This window comes from Heloderma suspectum, chromosome 4 (assembly GCF_057233095.1).
Source record: "Heloderma suspectum isolate Gila_16-S chromosome 4, 16-S_ref, whole genome shotgun sequence".
In the NCBI taxonomy this organism is placed as follows: Eukaryota; Metazoa; Chordata; class Lepidosauria; order Squamata; family Helodermatidae; genus Heloderma; species Heloderma suspectum.
Genome location: NC_139461.1, coordinates 216290582 through 216310005, shown reverse-complemented (window position 1 = coordinate 216310005; position 19424 = coordinate 216290582). Strand labels below are relative to the sequence as shown.

At 42.9% G+C, this 19424-nt stretch overlaps 2 protein-coding genes across 5 annotated transcripts in view; one reads left to right on the top strand and one right to left on the bottom strand.

Annotated features, from left to right (window-relative positions):
- Positions 1-1827: 1827 nt before the first annotated feature.
- GADD45A (growth arrest and DNA damage inducible alpha) lies at positions 1828-13714 on the top strand. Of its 2 annotated transcripts, XM_084852252.1 has the most exons (5): positions 1828-1913; positions 2058-2148; positions 2760-2861; positions 3536-3755; positions 5080-13714. In XM_084852252.1, the coding sequence occupies exons 2-5, from the start codon at positions 2105-2107 to the stop codon at positions 5191-5193; spliced, it is 480 nt and encodes a 159-aa protein (XP_084708378.1). In that variant the 5' UTR covers positions 1828-1913; positions 2058-2104; the 3' UTR covers positions 5194-13714. The 2 variants fall into 2 exon arrangements, with proteins under 2 accessions (XP_084708378.1, XP_084708377.1); XM_084852251.1 differs by having other exon boundaries at positions 1828-2148.
- A 463-nt stretch (positions 13715-14177) lies between these two features.
- The window catches only part of GNG12 (G protein subunit gamma 12), a 54729-nt gene continuing 49482 nt past the window's right edge, over positions 14178-19424 (bottom strand). For all 3 annotated transcript variants that reach the window (XM_084852253.1, XM_084852255.1, XM_084852254.1), the window contains one exon: positions 14178-15797. In XM_084852253.1, the coding sequence (XP_084708379.1) occupies positions 15672-15797 (126 nt within the window). In that variant the 3' untranslated portion in view covers positions 14178-15671. The remainder of the gene's footprint in view (positions 15798-19424) is intronic.

The window sequence follows — 19424 nt, the reverse complement described above, 5'->3', positions numbered from 1 at the left end:
AATTTGATTATCGTACATAATGTCCAGCAGCTGAAAGTGTGAACTGACATGTCTGAAATACATTATTTGAGGTGATATGAAAGTTGTGCGTGTAGTGTTTTTTACCTCAGATGGCATGCTTCTCACACATGCAAGTCATCACTTGATGCAACTATCATCAAATGATGGACATGCATGTGTGAACCAGACCTCAGATAACCTGAGATGACTGCTGAGGCAAAAAGAAGTTCCTCCTTGCCTGTTCCAGAGCTCTTGTCCTTGGTTTTCACTTGCCTCAGCCTTAAATGTACTTTGCTTCAGACTTGTTTATGTAAATAAATTCCAGTCTAAAGTGAGAATGGTAGTTGTTATTCTCTGGGGGGAAAATATTGCTGAAAAGAATCCTTCAAAAACAATTAAAAAGAAACATTTTAGCAGGATTGTGGTAATAGCTGGTTGTTATAACTGGGTTCCAGAAAGGACAAGATGTTCATAGAAGATTGATGGCTAATAACTTTCAAGGAAGTGAGAAACATTAAGCAAGAACAGATTAGTTTAAAGCAGTGTGTACTGTTTGCTGTCAAGCCCAGTTTCAAATCCTCACTCAGCCATGAAGCTTACTGGATGACCTTGGGCCAATCTTTTTCTCCCAGCCTGAATTACACCACAGGGTTGTTGTGAGTATGGGATAAAATTGGGGATGAGAGAACTGGGTACACCACCCTGAGCTCCTTGGAAGATGGATGGGATAAAAATGTAATAAGGAAGGAAGGAGTGTAGAAAGGCTACACTTCTGATCCAGTAAGACTTTCCTTATATAAAATAATGTCTCTGGTCTACAAAACATACACACCAGGAAAACTGCAACATGGGCCTGATTTTTTCAGGAGTGCCAAGCACTTGCTAAAGTGGATTGTTGCCTTGAAATTAAGCTCAGATCCCCATTCGGATTGAGGCGTAGGTATGACCTAAGGCAAACTTCTCCAACCAGGTGCCCTCCAGATGTGCCCAGTACCATCCAGCACAGCTGGCTGGGGTTGCTGGGAATTGTAGTCCAACACATCTGGAGGACCCCAGTTTGGGCAAGGCTGACCTAAGCTCACAGGTCATTGCAGTTTAGAAATAGCGCCTGAAACTTACATAGCTGGGCCATATCTCATTAAAAACACCCATAAAATCCTGTCATGCGTATCTGTCCAATAACAGCTCAATCATAACATTTAAAAACAACCACACACACAAAAACCACCCTAGCAAGCAAGAGGTGACGTGACCCAGTAGCGCATTGTAGCTCCCAGGTTTACACAAGCATCAGTTAAAGTTCCCTGCAGAGCGTCAGCTCCTCTTTGACCTTTATATCCTGCTTACTCACAACTATTTGTTGTGAGGGGTGATCTGTACAGCATTAGGCCTGCAAACAGGAGCTTAGAGTCAATCCCTCCGCCCCCCCCCCCCCAACAAAGGGGAAAAATGTGCACCAACAAGAAAAACAGCTGAAAGGGGAGGGAGGGAGAAAGAAAGAAAGAAAGAAAGAACCATCCACGGCTCTCGTTCGCTCTCTCCCACAGCAAACCCCGCCCCTCAAAACTTGGCCATCTTCCAATCAGCACCATCGAGGGCAGGGAAAGTTACCGACCCGGCTCTCCCAATCCCCCCCCCCCGCGCGCGCGCGCGCTCTGTCGGTCTCTCCCTCGCGCTCTCTCTTTCTGCCTAAGGGACACCGGGAGCGAGGCGGAGGTCAAGTGGAGCGCCGCGGCTTATTTGCATGACCCAATCGGATGGCCGCATGCAAACGAGCCATGAGACGGTTGGCAGGATAACTCCAGCCCCAGGAGCCCTTTGTCCCTCAGACCGGGCTCGGTGCGCGGCGGGCTGCGGGCGTCGTGGGGGGCGAAGAAAGGAGGACGGGGGCTCGGGGGAAGTGCGGCAGCGGGGTCGGCGCCGGCGGATTGATCGGCCGAGGGACGCGCCCGGAGGTTCGCACGAGGGCGGCCGGAGCGGAGCACCACAGCCCGCCCGCCCGCCCGCCAGGAAGGACCAGCAGCCCAGAGGAGGAATCGGCCGGGCGCCGGCTCCAGCTGCCTCTCTCCCCCATCCCCTTTTTGCAAGGACCTGCAGCCGCAACATGACTCTGGAAGAGCTCGCTGGGGAGCATCAGACCTTTGGAAGGTACGGCATGCCGCGACAGCTGCTTGGCCGCCCTCGGTCCGGGGCAGGGCGTCCCCCGCAAATGGTCAAGTTTTCGAAATCTGCTGCTGGAGGAGGACGGCGGTGGCTCAGGATCGCGCGACTCGCCAGCCGGCCGGCCGGCCGGCCGCCGCCTCACAGCTGGGAGGGGGAGCGGGAGGGAACCGGTGGTGCAAAAATGCCTGAGGGGGAGCTGGGAAGAGGCGGTGCGGGAGAAAGGCCGTCTGCGTGTGCGTGAGGCAGGAAATCTAGCAGGCGTGTGCGTGAGGAAGGGTATGGCTTTTTCCTGACGGGGTACACAAAAGGCACCCAGTACACGCTGACGCCCGCACAACCGGCGTGTAGAAACGATTGCCCTGTAGCCACATCTCCCTCCCGCTTCTGTAGGAGCCGATCGCTTCGGATTAAGGGGACTGGCTTTTCAGCTCAGCCCTTTCCTCAGTTTTGCAGGAGAGGAGAGCGCCGGGAGGGAATGTGGACTGGGGATCTACTTAAGATAGGCGGTCTAGCTTGTTTTCTTTTAACGCTGCTGTAACGCTGTTTTGGCTATAGTCTGAGTTGGCTTCTCCTTTCTCTTTCTGGGCTTCCATCAGCATGGAGAAGGTAGGGGATGCGCTGGAGGAAGTCCTGAGCAAAGCCCTGACTCAGAGAAGCATCACCATTGGGGTGTACGAGGCTGCCAAACTGCTCAACGTGTAAGTGAGAACTGACTTTCTGGTGCTTTTATTCTATTAACCCCCCCCCCCCCAGGCCCTCTCACCATTATTGGGTTGCTGCAGCTTAGGGCTTGTGCATGCATCACCTCCCTGTTCTGAGAAAACACCAGGGCAGAAAGATTTGCTGTGTGCTCACGGTGTCAACTTAGGTTAAGCGGGCATAAAAAAAATATCTGGGTGTGTTTGGTCATAGTCACGTGTCATGTAAAGGTTTGTTCATCCATCATGGGTGCCGCAGTTTCTTTATGGGCCAGATTTCAGAAGAAGCCCTTTTTTACCCACAATGCAAGAAAGAGTTCTAAGCGCCCAGTGACAGTTGACACAATGGGAACTGCTGATCAGCAGTTTTGAAAATGTGCCCTTCAGTTTGGTGCTGAAATGTAATCAGATCTTGTTTTAAAAATGCCCCCCTCTCGCTCCATGGGCCTCAATTGGAGATGCTGAGCACTTAAAATTTCAGTTCCCATAATCCAGGGCACGTGTGAAGGCTCAGGCACATAGATGTGTCCATGCTGTGTATTGTGTATGAACAGTATAGTTAGCATGGGTTTGCAGCATGCCCAGTTCCTGTTTTGTCTCTGATCTGTCATTGTAAAATGCATCCTTGTTTGTTGGGCTGTGACTAACTCAGCCTGCATTGTTTATATCTGCAGGGATCCAGATAATGTGGTGCTTTGTCTGTTGGCAGCGGATGAGGAAGACAATCAGGATGTGGCTTTACAAATTCACTTCACCCTGATCCAAGCTTTCTGCTGTGAGAATGACATTAACATACTTCGAGTGAGTAACCCAAGCCGGCTCGCTGAGCTACTGCTCTTAGGGGCAAGCGGAGGGGGCGAGCAGCCTGCAGACCTGCACTGCATACTTGTGACGGTAAGTGCTGTGCTCCGTTAACAGATAGGGCATAAAAGCTACTGGACAGGGTGACCTCACTTGACTGTAAGAGCAACATTTCCTTGAAATGAGCTTGAATGGCAAATTGTAAAAATCTCTTAAAACTCTAGTCCTCCTTTTTAATTGCACTTCAAGATGGTATATACTAGTGTTCAGGGTCCTTTCATTTGGTGCATCTGGCTCTTTAGTTTGAATGAGAATCAGCATTTCCTTTCCTTAGCCTTTCCCTCTGCACAAATTGTATCATAGTTCCTACTTTGCTCATAGGGATTTCCAAAGCAAAAGACATGTTCAAACGTGTTCTGTCCTGTTGACACCAGGAGAGTACAACCCCATGAGTCACCTTTCTACAGTAACTCCCTGCCTATATTTGTCTTTCCTTATTGCTAATTGGTTCAGAGGTCAATTACTAGATAGCTTAGTTTAACTGTAACAAAAATACTGGTCACTGTTACTCAATCCTGATCTGTTCATGGGATCGAATGTGAGATGTAGAGAGTTGAATTGTTAATCATAGTCCAGAAAACATTTCAAGAAATGTTTCCAGTGTTAATGCTTTTTACTATTTAAAATAGATTTAAAAAATCAAGTTACTAAAAATGTAAATGGAAGGGGAATTCAGCCAGTGTAATATTCACTTCCCATCATCCTGAGTAGTAGACGTGGACAGAACACCAAGGTTTGTCTAAAAATTAATGAGCTGATCTTGCAAACATTCACGTGTACTTTTTGGTCTGCGTGTATAGAACTCTAAAAAATGAATTGCATGTATGAAACCAAGCACGTACTTGACTGTTCATGTAATTAAGGATTGCTTTCTGTATTGTGAGCTCTACTTACACACTGTATATGCTTAATACAAAAAATTGGAAACACATTTTACTGGCTTAGTACTTAATCTTTATACAAAACCCTGTTATAGGCAATTTCCTAAAATATGCTGGATTATTTCAAGGAATTCATTTATAGACTAACTCTCCTCACAAACAGTAAAAAGCAACCTAAAACATTTTTGAAGTTGAGCAATAAATACATTCAGCTGCAGCCTTTTGTCTCTCTACTAGTTGTAAAGAAAAGTTAATTCCAAAATACCCTGTAAGATGTGCTATAAACACAAAATGTATGCAAACACCTTGATCTAAAGAAACAGGGTAATCCCATGCATGTCTATTCAGAAGCCAACTGAGTTCAATTACTTAGTCCTAGGTCAGTGTGTAGCCTTAGTTAGATCACTATGTGGCATTTTTACTGTTCACAGCATTTTATTTTATGCTGACATGGCTTTTCCCTCCCCTCCCTACAGAATCCACATGCTTCTCAGTGGAAGGATCCAGCCCTAAGTCAGCTGATCTGCTTTTGCCGGGAAAGCCGCTACATGGATCAGTGGGTCCCAGTGATTAACCTTCCTGAACGGTGACACACATGAATGAAGCTGAACTGTAGAAAAATTGCACTGAAGTTTTAAAATACTTTAGTAGTTTGCTCAGGAGGTAATTTCCCAGCCTGGCACAAGGATTACAATAACTGATGTCAAGTGCATAGGTTGAGGTTGAACTACACGTTGTGTGAAACTGAAGGACGTTTGACTTCGCTGTTGGAAAATGATGGACTTGAAAGCAGAAGTTGTGTTGAGGGAGCAATAAGAAGTTGGAGTTCTGCAAGAAGGTTGTGAAAGCAGTGTGACGGAGTTCCTTTCAGAACACACCAAATGCGCTTTGTTGGAGTTGTAAAAGAGCAACTTTTTAGTTTCCGTTTTTAAATACTTTACACTTGTAAGAGCTAAAAAGAAAAAAAAGGTTCATCATTCATAAAACGTACTCTATTTTGTTTCAACATGCTTTTTATTCAAAGAAATATTAAGTTATTTTATGATACCAATGAAAGATTTATTTATGCTAGGGATTTTCAAGAGCATCTTGTGTGCACCACTTGTATTAAAATGTTTGAACTGCTACCTTTTAATAAATTTGTTTGAAATTGGATGGTGTTTGCTGAAATAAAGATGTAAAAGCCATGGAAAACCAGTGTTTTTGCTGTTGTGATGGAGACAACACAAGGAATTAGTTTTGGTAACACAGCTCCTGGAAAGCAGATAAATGCGCAAACAGGATCGTGCTGATCTAGGGCACGGCCGCTAGGACACTGCACTCAGAGTATGCCCCAGCATTTAAACCTTTGCACAATGCATTTGCAAGTTCCTCACAATAGCATAATATCTGCAAGTTATAGGGTGGCCCGAGGTAGAAATACAGTGATGCTGTCTCCCTTGACTTAAAAACAAAAAAAGCTATGTGGATGCTCCTGCACAAAATGGGAGATGAAATGAAGCGGGGGCAGGGAAAGAGAAACAAGTTTCAGAAAATTAGTGGGTGCTACAGTGGAGAGGGGTTATCACTGCTGTTGTTTATCACTAGCTGGATGAGCAGTCCTGTGCAGGAGTTGCACAGCCCCTAAAAACTTTAATAAAAATGGAAAGGGATAAATTGTGTGGACACTGGGGGAAGATGATGTTGCCAACTGCCCCCCCATGAAATAGCCCAAGGTGCCTCTGACACTCTTCAATCACATGCTTGCCAGGCAATCACAACAGCAACAAATGCATTCTTCTAAGGAATTACATATTTTTCCACATGACAAACATTTGACCCATGTATTTGGAAAAAAAGTTAATGCAGGACAACTGCAATCTTGAGGAAAGATTTGTTGTGTGCAATAAATGAAAAGGCTGCTATGGAAAGGATCTAATATCTACGAAGGGCAAGTTGGTCTCACTATTAAAGCTTAGTGAGTAACTTCAACAAATCAAATGCCAAATGTTCTCCAAAAGTCTAGCTTGTCTAAATACAGACAATTCTTGAATTGCCTCCTGATTCAATGTCTCATAATTTTTTTAAAACAATCTTAACTGCTTTACGTTAGGGATGTTTACAAAATAGGGAGTAATCCAGAGAAAGGCATGCCTAACCCCATTAAAATCAAAGGAACTGTGCACCACTGAACTTTTCCATATGGGTCAGGCCAGTTTTAAATTGCACCCATTGCTGCAATTTTTTAAATCTCTGTTTTCATACTTACAGGCTGCTAAGGACCCATTGAATTGCTTGAAGCATTACGCACAAGAGATGCCTTGAAGGAGGGCACTGCTTCAGTGTATTACACAGGAAAGACAAAAGAAAGGGCAGACTGTTTACTCCATGAAAATGGAAATATTCCAGCATAAGAGATTTGAGGGCAAGATACAAACAGATCAAACAATACTATGGTTCACAAACATAAACAGAAGTTAGGGCATGTTGACTGAGCCTAAACTGAAGACGCTGTGAAGGTAAGTGGATAGGAAGTAAACCATTTGCAAATGACTTTCTAGGTATGATCACTCAAAAGGCCTGGTTTGCACATGCTGCTGAGTGGTGGCTCCCTTCCTATGGCGCTCCCTGCCTCTGGAGGTCAGGCAGGCGCCAACACTGAGGGCACATCTAGATGTGCCTTTTCCTTCGGGGCCCGTACGAGTGGAGGTCCTTTTGATTAGACGACGCAGTTGCCACCTCGCAGTCTTCTGTGGTTTCCGCCCAGAAAATGCAGATTTCCAGTTTCCTCGTTTTCCTCTGAATGTTTCATGGTGGGGTGTGCTGTTGAACCATCCCTTAGGGGGACAGCGCGGGGTGCGGTGGGCATGGAGTGGGCGGTGAGTGACAGTGTGATGCCTTTTTCCTCCTCCCCACTCTTCCCTCTCTCTCTTCCCAATCGCTTCCCATCCTGCCCGCAGTTGGGAGAGGGGATGGGATGGGAGAGCGAAGCAGTGCATTGTGCCGCTGCCGCAACTGCACCCCCCTCTGCCAGGGGCTCTGCTCTGCAGAGAGGGACACAGCTGCGATGGGAGAGGCAACCAGAGCTTCGTGCCGCCGCAGCAACTGTCCCTCTCTGCCGGGTGCTGTTGCTTGAGGCAGCAGCAACAGCGCTTGCCAGGCTCCTGCACTGCAGCAAAACTCTGCAGTAACGAGCCCCCGTACATCTAGGTCGTTGAGCATCCACAGCGCAGGAGCTGCGCAGCGCCAACAATGCAATAGACCCAGTTGGCGCCATGTAGATGGGGCCCGAGTTGTTTTTGGCACCTTCTGAAAACAGCTGTTTTCCAAGAAGCCTTAGGTTTACCAGCCTTAGTTTTCTTGGCACTCTGTTTTTTAGAGAATAATTGTAGCATCATGTTTCATTCTTTTTATCTTTTGTTTGTTTTATCTGTTGTTCACCTCTCTGGAATCTGTTTAGATGTGGAGTGGTATACAAATGTTGTAAATAAAAAAACACATCATTTATTTAACCCATGGTTTATTGCCCTGCCCAGGGTTTGTCTGTCAGACAACTGTACAAATTCTGCTTTGTTTCCCCAAACTCTGGGGTTATTTCCCTTTTCCTTTGTCCGCTCCTTCCCTGTATCCCAAATGCCTTTGTGGTGCTGAATACTGGCATGTACAGTGACTACTAGTTTTGACCACTCTTGCCTGCCACCTCTGTAGCTTGGTGAACCCCATGAATGTCACACTGTTCTGGGTTCTCACGTAATGACAACCCATGGTTTAAATCCAACAACAAATCACGCCTTCTCTTTCTGGGTCATTCCTGATTAACAAATAATTGTTAGTGTGGTTGCATTCACATATCACAACCCAGAATTCAGCAACCCATACCATGGGTTAGCATTATGTGCGAAATAGGGATGCAAATGGTATGAGCCTAATAGTGCAATCCTATCTTCAGGCAACACCTATAGTAAGACAAGATCTCACACGTAAGTGACCTTACACAGATACAATACTGTTCTAAAAGAGGTATCAGTACTGTACCATGCAAGGAAGTTATGCTGTACAAGGCCATAACTGGAAAGGAATTTTGTGAACTTGTCAGCACCCAGGGCCATTATCAGTACCCTTCGTTGCACTGTGAAGAGAAAGCATTAGTGAGAAGTCCAAAAAACAATGTTGAGAGCTAGAAAATGGAAATAACTCCCCACGCCCCAAACTGATCAGCTTGCCCTCAGCTAGCCAGCCTTAAGTGAAAGCAAGAAGTTAAAACACTGAACACAGACTGAAGAATAACAGCACCATGCCATTATTTCAAACATGGAACTGTGCCTCCAAACCTGGAATTGTTGCTTTCTGTGGAATTTTAACTGTCAGCCTTTCAAAATAATGTATACACTTATGGCTTATTGGGGTTAAAAAAATCTTTCTCCACTTTAATCTTAAACATTTAGGAGGCAGGAATGCCAATAATTAAAATAGCAATTGAAAAGGTTTTTTTTAAGGGTAGAGTTAGCAGGAATGTCATTGTCTTAAGGATTGTCGGTACAAAATCTTGCACATGCCTGAATTAAATGGAGACCGCTCAGCAGCAATATCAGATGGATGGAACCAGCTGGTCCAGTATTGTGCACATAGTTAAAGATCTATGACTAACTGTGGATGAAACTGCAGTTAAAGTGTGTGTGTAACTGCAGAACCTGAAACTAGTTTGCTAAGTCACCACTTGAAACTGCTGGAATGAAAACCTGAAAGATATCAGTTCTGACCATCTTATCCTCACTGTGCGCGCATGTACTCATGTTGGAGGAGGAGGATGGCCAGGTTCTCTTGACAGACTTGTCTAATTGTGCCATGCGGTGTTACTTGGAAACATGAAATGTATCTTCACATAATATTTTTGCAGTGGTATATTTTATGCATTCATTAGATACAAACAAGGAACACCCAACAGCCAGCAGGAGCAAAAGGAAATGAAGGACATATGGACACCCTTTGTCTTTTCTGAACCTTTACTGGTACCTTTCCTCAGGATTCTAGACAGAAACATCCACCAGGAATCTCAATTCCACTGCTACGAGGGGGACCACAAAGAGAAGGCACAACACACAAGGAAGCGGGGCAGGGGGAATCCCATGCCTCTGAGTAGGGCTCTTGCATCTCCTCTATCCATCTCTATTCCCCGCCTCCAGAAAAGAGATGAGAGCACAGAGCATTTACCTATGGTCAGACAGAACGTCCTTTTCCTGCCCTGGAAGTAGGAGAAGCTGAACTAGCTTAACAACCCTTTCTTACTCAACAGGTGGCAGCAGTATGCTCCCCACAGAAGGTGCTCCCCACAGAAGGAAGCATGCACAATGCCATCCAAGTCATGTCTCTCATGTGCTTTCACTTGTCTGGTTATGATCCCATCACACCTTATCCACAGACACATACATAGAGCTTTCACCTCCTCTCCACTTTTTGCAGCCTTACTGCTTGGTTCAGGGGGACAATGTGCTCCTAGCATCTCTGTGCACAAATGCTCCAGTGGAAAGGTCATAACAGGCTCTCAGTTCTGGTAATAATCAACTTGCTGGACCTCCTTCCATTCTGTGTGCCCTATCCTGAAGACAGTTATAGTGAGTAACAAGTGGGGTGTGGAGGATGCTAGCTATCAGAACAGCTGCCATAGTCAGGTTTGTTTAACAATATCAGCAGTGGAGTTCTGAGAGTGCCATCTAGGAATGGGATTGCCACTTTCCTGTTTTTCCAGGGTCCCTGTGCCTGAGAAAACTGCATGACAGAGAAGTAACTGGTGCGGTTTCCCCTATCATCGCTGCTCTATGCTGGGTACCACTGTACCTGGTCCACTGATGTTTGTCATACTTTCTGAAAAGTCAAAGGAGCCCTGGGAAGATAACAGTGACAAGCCCTAAAAGGAATAACTGATTTTGTACAGGTGGGTGCTGCTGCTGTTGTAGCCCTCACTTGTGATCCACATGACACTGTGGGTGTGGAACTATGTTTGATGACTGCCTAGTTTGTGGAGGGATGGTGTTACATTAGCAATGTCAAAATGTGACTGCATGGAGGTATTATGTATTAAGGCTCAAATACGTTTTTTTACATTTGACACTTCATTATTGGACAATGTAGTTGAAGCTATATAAGAAAGTAAATATTTTTTTCTAATACCTGAAGTCAACAAAGGTACAATGAAAAGTGAAATTTAATTATAGTGTTTCATATCCATGGTACTAAATATATTAGCTGTGAACAGAATCTTACAGATTTTTTTAACTCCTCTCATGGCTACAAGAAGCCATCTTTCAATAAAATATCACAATGTATGCAAATGTACAATGTATATTCGAGACTGATTGCTCGTGAAAGGCAAAAACAAGTTAGCTCTATTAAAATAATTTCACATATCTGTTTTCCCCCCAAGGCAAAGCATGGTATTATTCTTGTTGATCTAGGATTACAATGATAATACAAAACAATATTTTGCAAAAGCAATTCAAAGAAAAACCCAGCAAAAAGGTGTGCCTGTAAGAAAAAAGCAGATTGCATTTTTTTTTAAAGGACAAAAAGAAAACACTAAACATTTTCTGGAGTATTATTTTACTACTGAGGCATTTCTAATCAAAGCACCAAGACGTGTTATAGTGGTACAGTTTGCTGAAAACTCTAGTTAAGTATCATAATTTCAAAACCTCACAGTGATCTCGCAGTTATTATTCTGGATGGTTCAATATCCATATTCAATGCTACTGGATGCAATCATCTAAGCACTATTGCCGCATAACTTCCATTCAAATCCCACTGAAATGGAGGATGAGAAGCAGAGCTGCATACGAAGGCAACATTCTCTATGCTTTGCTCTATGATTCTACTATCACCACAAAGTCTGCTTTCATAAAAAGAGCAATGTGTACATGTTTTGACTCTTCAAGATGACAGTACATTATGGAAGCCTGGAAAAAAGTGGCAACGCATCTTGCAGTTACCGAACATCTGACAGAAGTGACCCGAAGCAGCTAGTTGTATTTTGGTGTTAAATTTACAGTTGCTGTGACTGGAAACTGCTATACTTAAGTCAAGAAAGAAACTGAATGGGGACCAGGTTTTCAACCCATGTGGTTTTAGAGTGGAAGTCAAAAGGCATTTCTGAATACAAAGTTGGCACAATTTTTACTTGATTAACATTATGTCCCTGCAGTTTATAACATGACATTTTTAATACTCCTCTTTCAGGTAGTAAAATACCTATGTGTAATAAAGACCTAAAGCACTGCTGGTGAAAATATTGGTTTGGATCCAAAGCACCATGAGCACAGTTGTTCTGCAACAGCTAGCAGAATTGTTTACAAAGTGCCCTAATAGGTAAGTTCTTTAGCAGTTCCCAGGCTTTCGCTTACTAAGTAGATCATCATCTTTGGATAAGCTGTGCAATCCTACACATTTATTCAGAAGCAATTCCCACTATGCTCAGTGCTGCTTACTCCCTAGTAAGTGTCTTTAGGATTGCAGCTTCACAGTGTAATCCTATACATGTCTATTCAGAATTAAGGCCCATTGTGTTCAATGGGACTTACTCCCAGGTAAGTGTGTATAGGATTGCAGCCTTAGTTTTGCTTTCCTTGGGCAACTCTCTAGCATGAGGTATAAAACAGTCCTTCGGTGAGCAGAAGACACCTTCTGCCACATGCAGAAGGGCACCTTTGGATCCAACCCATTTTGTCCTGGTGCTGCAATGCACATGAAGATACTGAACACATGAAAAACATTTTTAAAATACACTTAGGTTATAATAGCATCGGTATCAATAAAAATACCGCCCCCTCAAAGGGCCCACTTCAGGAAAATGTGGGAATGGAGGTGGGAAAGGAAGAAGAGAAGATTAAAAAACAGGAATGGTGTTGATCAGTTGCAATGCAACCTCCAAGGACTACCTTCATTCTCTCCTGAAATGCTTATTCCAGCCAGCCTTCCCCCCACCTCCCCGATGGGCAGGTAGCTTTAGCTGCCTAGGTCACCACATGTTAACACTGGCTTTGTCAATAGGTATGTAATGCTTACGCAATGTCAAAGTTTTACATATTTGAATACCCAATCATTTGAATATATTTTAAAGAGGCTACAACTGTACTAGGTCAGGCAGCTGTATCCGGATTTTAAGGCTTAAGGATATGACCAACTAATCTCAAGTGAAGGGTGTAAACGACAACAGAATGTGTCCAAATTATTCTACATTAAAGCATATACAGCATTTGCTGGTGACAGTGTAGTGTGTACATTTAAAATGTTTTGTTTGCATCCAAGTTTATATTTTAATTCAGTAACTGAAAAAATACTGCAATCACTGAAATAGCATATTCATTTTTATATGAAAGTACCAAATTGATTAGTGCATCAAGAACTATTTTTTTAAAAAAAAAATGCATTAATTCGTTGAGTAAAGGTAGTTCTAGAAAGGACAAAGTTCTAATTCCTGAAAAATATAGATATGTGGATATAATCTGGGAGGGCTTGATGGTGGTGGTGGGGGGAGAAGAGTACAGATTCCTAGGCTCAATTTCAGATTTTTAGGAGCTAGCGTCATGGTTTTAAACACTCGGGCAACTTGACACCAGGGATTTGGGGCTAGCATTAGGCATAAACACACACCAAGGGAGCTGTCCCTTGGCAGCTCTGCCCACTCAGACTCTCCTCACTCAGAGGCTTACTGTGATGAGTGCCAATTTTGTTGCCAGAGAGATACTTGTTAGCTTGGACACAGCTTCCATAGTTTTCGTGTCCCATCAGAGCGGCGCTTACGGCCATATATTTTGGTATTTCCATTGACTTTTACCTGCTGCACTAACTCTATGAGAGTTTGAACAGGCACCTAGATTTTGAGTCACCGCATCCAGATTCAACACACTTTTCAAAGATTTCCATGTGGTACGTCATGATCCATACAAATGATGAACTACTGACAAGGCTGATGCAACACTTACAGATCTACAGAAAATGCAAGTCAACCCATGTTGTTGTTACCATGCATCAGCATTTAGAAAAGCAGATTTGTGTCTCTTACACAAATCAACAGCTGCCCAATATCGTAAAATAAACCAACAGAGAAACAAAGTCAGCTAGTTCAGAGTGTGATCCTAAGTATGTTCATTTGAAAACATGTTCATAGGACTTGATTATCAGAGAAGAAAATTCCCTGGTTCTAATGGGTACCTCAAATGTGGATATTTGTCCTCAAATTAATAATATTGTTAACATAATAACTCATAATAATATTCATTATGAGAAGGCAGACTGAAGTACGGTGAGCAAAACCACTGTGAATATTCATCGCTTATCATTTCTAAAGCTGCCTTTAGAAAAATATTCTAATCATAAAAAGAAATTCTGGTGATATCAAAAATAAGCAGTTAGACTATGAACAAATTTTTCTTACTAGCATCATCCATGTCTCTTTAACCTTAATTATACAGCATTAAGACAGAAATCTGCAAGACTTTGATCCTGCAGTTTCAGGCCATTACAATGCAAAGCACCAGGGAGTGGGGCAGGGATCTTGACTTGTTGGCTCTGCAACCAACTTCTCAATGTAGTCACAGTGAAACCAGGTATTTGGGATTTCTATCTGTTTGTTTACCTGTCATGGAATAGATATGGCTGCAGTTACTTTAAAAGAAATCTAGCTCTTCTCAACAAGGGAGCTTTTTCTCTAGGCTGGCTGAAGATGGATCTTCCGGTTCTTTTGGTGGAAACATCATGGGTTGGCTTTGCTACTAGGGGTCTGTTAAGGGAATCTAGCCATGCATCTCAAGTCTCTTACATGTGGAGCAACCCCAGTATGTTCCTTGCTGGACAAAACTCCAGACAGTTAGTGAATTCTGCAAAAACACAGCTATGGCAGACCACAAAATTAAAAATATTAAAGGGCTAGCAACAAATGGAATGTAGATACAAATCTGTGGCTTAGAAGAAGTCAATATTGTTTCTTGCCATTCAGTATTTCATCAACACATGAAGTATACACAAATATTTTCATAAAGTTTACATTGCTCAGAGATTTGCTGTTGAGCATTGCTGCAATCCTTCAAACATTTCTCCAACACAACCATTGCTTTCAATATGCCTTGTGCAGAAGCAATAGCACCATGGATTGCACCCAGTCCCCCAAGCCTCTTTAGATATTGTTTGGCATTTGTGATATGTGAATTTAGCCATCAAAGTAAGAAAAGCCTGGATGCTACCTAAAATCGGTTCAGTAGGAACTGTGTCGGGGCAGATTGCCCTCTTAAAGCCCAATAGAAAAGGAGGAGAAATTTTAGATGCCATTCTCAGAGCCTATGTGCTATTTAGTACTGTCTAAATTTCAAAGGAAATAGGAGAAAGGCAGAACCAAAGGTTATAAACTTCACCTTTCAACATTACTTTCAGAATAAGAATTTATACTAGGAATATGTTTATAGGCTCTTAAGACATCATGAAAAGCTTAAGACATACTTGATGGTAAAGGCATGAACTGCAGGAGTTTATCAATAAATGCAGCAATTAACTCTGAAGGGCGCACTTAAAGAATGCACTTTGGAATGTGTGTATATACCGAAACAAACATACATACACACCCTAGATATAGACACCAATTACATATACAAGGATATACACAGGTATAAAATCAAATGTAAAAGTAAGCTTGATTAGGACTCTATGCTTGTCTGCCTCACTGTTCTGTAAATGAAGCTCAGGCAACTTTGGTCTTGACTGTTCAGCCTAACAGCTGGAACTGTGAACACTCATTGCACTTTAAAGTAAAACCCACCCCACCCCAATACTCTCTCATCCCCTCAAAAGCCAACAGAATCCAATTTCCAACTACGCTCTTAGAACCATCCCATTTTATAAGAAGTAACTTTATAAACCTTGCATCCCCACTTAGAATGCTATAAAGAAAAGAAACCTTTTAGAAAACTTAAATGTTCATTTATACACTATATGTAAATGTGTTGCTGTTTTATGCAGTTGGTACCGGAGACTTTCGGGTTACTTCTCTACGAATCTGCTTGGTTGGTTTTGCAGGGAGGGTCTTGAAGACATTTTGTTGCTTTGCCTATAGGATAGTACAGGTCTTTTTATCCTTGAAGGGGTTTTCTGAAGCAGGAATGCCCATTAGTAAAGGATCCTTCCTGGCATGCTCCTCACAGTAGCACAGTAGATCTGCTGATGCCTTGGACACCTGAAGAGTGAAAAAACATGCAGAACTGTAATATTCCAGAGTGATTTCCTAGAAGGTTAGCAGGACTGGTGACAGAATTTTAAGCAGCTGCAGGTGGATTCATTGGATACACATGAGTGAATAAATAAAAAATATATATACAAAAGTCAGACCCCAAACAGAAAAGCTGCTGTATCTCAGCTTTGCTTTCTGGATTAGTTTCAGTGGTGAAAACAACAAAATGTAAAACAAGATGTCCCATTTATTCAGGTATTTGAGAATGTATGTAGTTCTTCTCAACAACTTGATGCAGCTTAGGATATATATACAAATCAACAATAATAACAAAAATAATAAGATTGTATCATGTAATAATATTTACAGCCAGCAAGGACTGCAATCGACTTGCGGATTCCAAGGCCCCATCTATACAGAGATACTTTCTAATGAAATTCTGTTTAAAGCCACATTTCCATGACATTGGATTTGCTCCTCCTGTGGCACATGCAGTCAATTAAAGTGGGGGATACCTCCCCAAAAAGATCGCTTTTGCAAAAAGAACAGCACGAAAAAGGGCATTAGTTCAGGCGTATGTGGGTGAAGTCTCATGGCAACAACAAGCTTGCCTTAAAAAGAAAAGTGAAGTTATGTGAAGGTGTGCCATAGACTGCTCCCCCCTCCCCCGCTCCAGGGTTAAGTGCAGTGGACGTCACTGCCTGGAACCTGTGTGCGCCCGTGTGCGCCTCTCTCCCAATGGCTCCGCTCACCGCGCTCAGCAGCAGGAGCAGCCAGGACATGGGGCTGAGTGGGCAGCACAACGGAGGAGGTATGCATCTCTGGAAAAGCGCTGATTTACACCATAGACTCCCACACCCTCAGTTCCATGCTTAAGTGCGCTGGAAGTCAATGCCCAGAATGTGTGTGCGCCTGTGCGCACCTTCCTCTTTCCCCATGGTGGCACCCCTAAGGCCCAAAGCAATTTGCTGATGTTAAGTCTCATCAGAAGAAAAGGAAAGCATGTGCACAGATCTGGAAAAGTGCCCCTCTCCCCCCCACGCAGTGGCTGATTTATACAACAGGCTTTCCTACCCCTTCCCTCTGCTCCTTGCCCTTAAGTGCAGTGAACGTAAATGGGAATTATATATGAGTAGATATGCTTAGTGAGCTGTTAAGGATCATTTACGGAAAACAGAGCATGACTGTTCACCAGTGCGCACCTCTGGAAATGTGCTTATGAAGCAACTTTTCCTTCTTCCTATTGGTGCTATACCTCAGCCAGCTGAAGGGAGTATTGCTGTTTGAGGTCACACAGACTCCAAAACTGCACTGAAGCCATCACGATGGGAGAATACGTCACAAAACGACTTTTCATTTCTGGCATGACTTTTTGGCATGAAAATCTGAGTTTGCTGCAGAGAGGAGGGAATGTCATGTGCCATGAATGCCTGTGAGAAGCAGTAGAACTGGAGTAAATTCCCCATGTAGATGGGGACCAAGAAACCTACAGCACAATACTGTACATGTTTATTTTGAAATAAGTTCTATTGTGATTAAAAGGGGTTACTCTCAGGTAAGTGTGTAGAGGACTTCAGCCTTTTCTGCATTGATTATCATCTTTCATTCTTTACATATACATCTTATATATTTTGATAGTAAATTAATCTGGGTATCTATATGTCTACAAACAAATTATATCATAAACCAGCCTTCCTCAACTTGACACCTTCTAGATATGTTGCACTACAACTCCCATCATCCCCAGCCAGCATAGGAATTGTAGTCCAACGCATCTGGAGGGCACCAGGATGGGGAACACTGTCATAAGCAACATTACAAAAGCTATTTCCAATCTCAGTTTACCTGTGAAGGAACTGAGGATCCTCTGGCCTCCCCCTCCCGATCTTGTAATATGGGAATAAGATTAGTCTATCTTATAGAGTTGTACTGGGATAGTGTACATGAAGCACTTGGAGCACTTAATATTATATAATAGATACGTTTATTCTTTGCTGCTGGTTTTATATTGGTTTTACTATGTGCTGTCTGTATTTGTTTCAGGGCTTCCATTTTATGTTTTTAATATATTGTGCACTGGCCAGAGAACTTGGGTTATTGGCCTGCTTAAAAGTGCAATAAATAAAAATTCATATAATTATTTAAATTCAGTGCTATGGTAAAACTTAAGAAGGCACAAAATACTTCACAAAAAGAGCACTTTGGTTGCAAAGCTATGTATGTCAGAGAAGGTCATGCACGGTGAATAGCACTTCTACGTGGGAATCAGGGTTGGTTGATTTTTCTTCCTCCTGACAACCCCCCACACCTCAGGAGGTGCTGCTGCTCCAGAAGGCTCCCAGGGAATGTGTGAGGCTGTCACTAGAAGGGAAAGTGAATCGCTCCCTTTGCACATAGCACTTTGGATCTCAGCCTGTTACTAAAGTTTTCAGCGCTGCATACATTCTGAAGATTACTTCCAGTGTATCTAAAATATGTAGAAAGGTCAGTTACTTCATCACAGTGGACAGTATCCAGTGTTGCTGCTCTGCTTACACAGTTGACATAGCGCTAACTTAAGCAACCTCTAGTGCTACACCAATAATGTAAGCTGGCACGCTGGGTTTCCCTGGAAAACCCGTTGCACCACCTTACGCTATTGATGTAGCACTAGAGGTCACTTATGCTAACGCTGCGTTAACTGCATTAAGTGGAACAGCAGCAGTGGATACTGCCCAGTGTCTTCAAATATACATTGTGTATATGCTGGGGGTAATGAAAGCTGAATGAAGAATACACACCCCAAAATGGGTGATTGTGTTGTTCACTGCTCCAAAATCTTTTGTTGTGGAGCAGTATGCAAATATTGTAAATAAAATAAAATAAATTCTGGATATTATGGAGAATATGCACATTAGCAAGATGAACAGGGAGCTGAGTACATTTTCTGGTCAATATGCATAACCATCATGACATGTTGGCAACAAAAGAACCATGTATTTGAACAATGAATGTGCATAGTCTCTAAGTAATGTGTGAAATAAAATGGAGTATCTTATTTTGTCTTCCTCTGTACCGTTTTTCTTTAATCACTTGCTTTGGAGTTACAGTTTTCCTTATCAGCGCTTTCTAAATACAATACTTTATCAATTTAACAAGCTTCACTGGTGGCAAAGGGATTGATGCGTCAATAATGGGGCTTTTACTCTCTATTACTGAGCAGTGTTTAGAAGGAAAAGTGGAGGTCAGTGCACAAGAAAACCTGCATTATGGTAGGAGATTCCTGAAACTTACACTTTTATTTGGCATCTCTGTTAATTAATTTCAGTATTCAAGCTTTTGTGCTAGGTTGGCCTAACCCTTCAACTCTTTTCTCTCTGGGCCAAACCACACATGATCTCTTCACATCTAACTTTTGCATCTAACATGCAGTTTTCTGAAAAAGCAAATTGCATCAGCTGGGGGAGTGTTGATAATTGATGGAACCAAAACGGATATGGAGGGGGGAATTTAACGCTTTCTTCCCCTGCTGTGGTTCTGAAGAAATCCCTCTTCCGAAGCTAGCATTTGCGTTGGAGGGGGTGGGGTGTCAACCTACATGTTAGATGCAAAGGTGCACTTAGGGTCATGTGTAGTTTGACCCTCTTTATTATT

Coding starts and splice junctions, on each gene's coding strand:
- GADD45A (XM_084852252.1), top strand. CDS start 2,105: ATGACTCTGGAAGAGCTCGCTGGGGAGCATCAGACCTTTGGAAG. Junction 2,862..3,535: donor GCTGCCAAACTGCTCAACGT/GTAAGTGAGAAC, acceptor TTATATCTGCAG/GGATCCAGATAATGTGGTGC. Junction 3,756..5,079: donor TGCACTGCATACTTGTGACG/GTAAGTGCTGTG, acceptor CCCTCCCTACAG/AATCCACATGCTTCTCAGTG.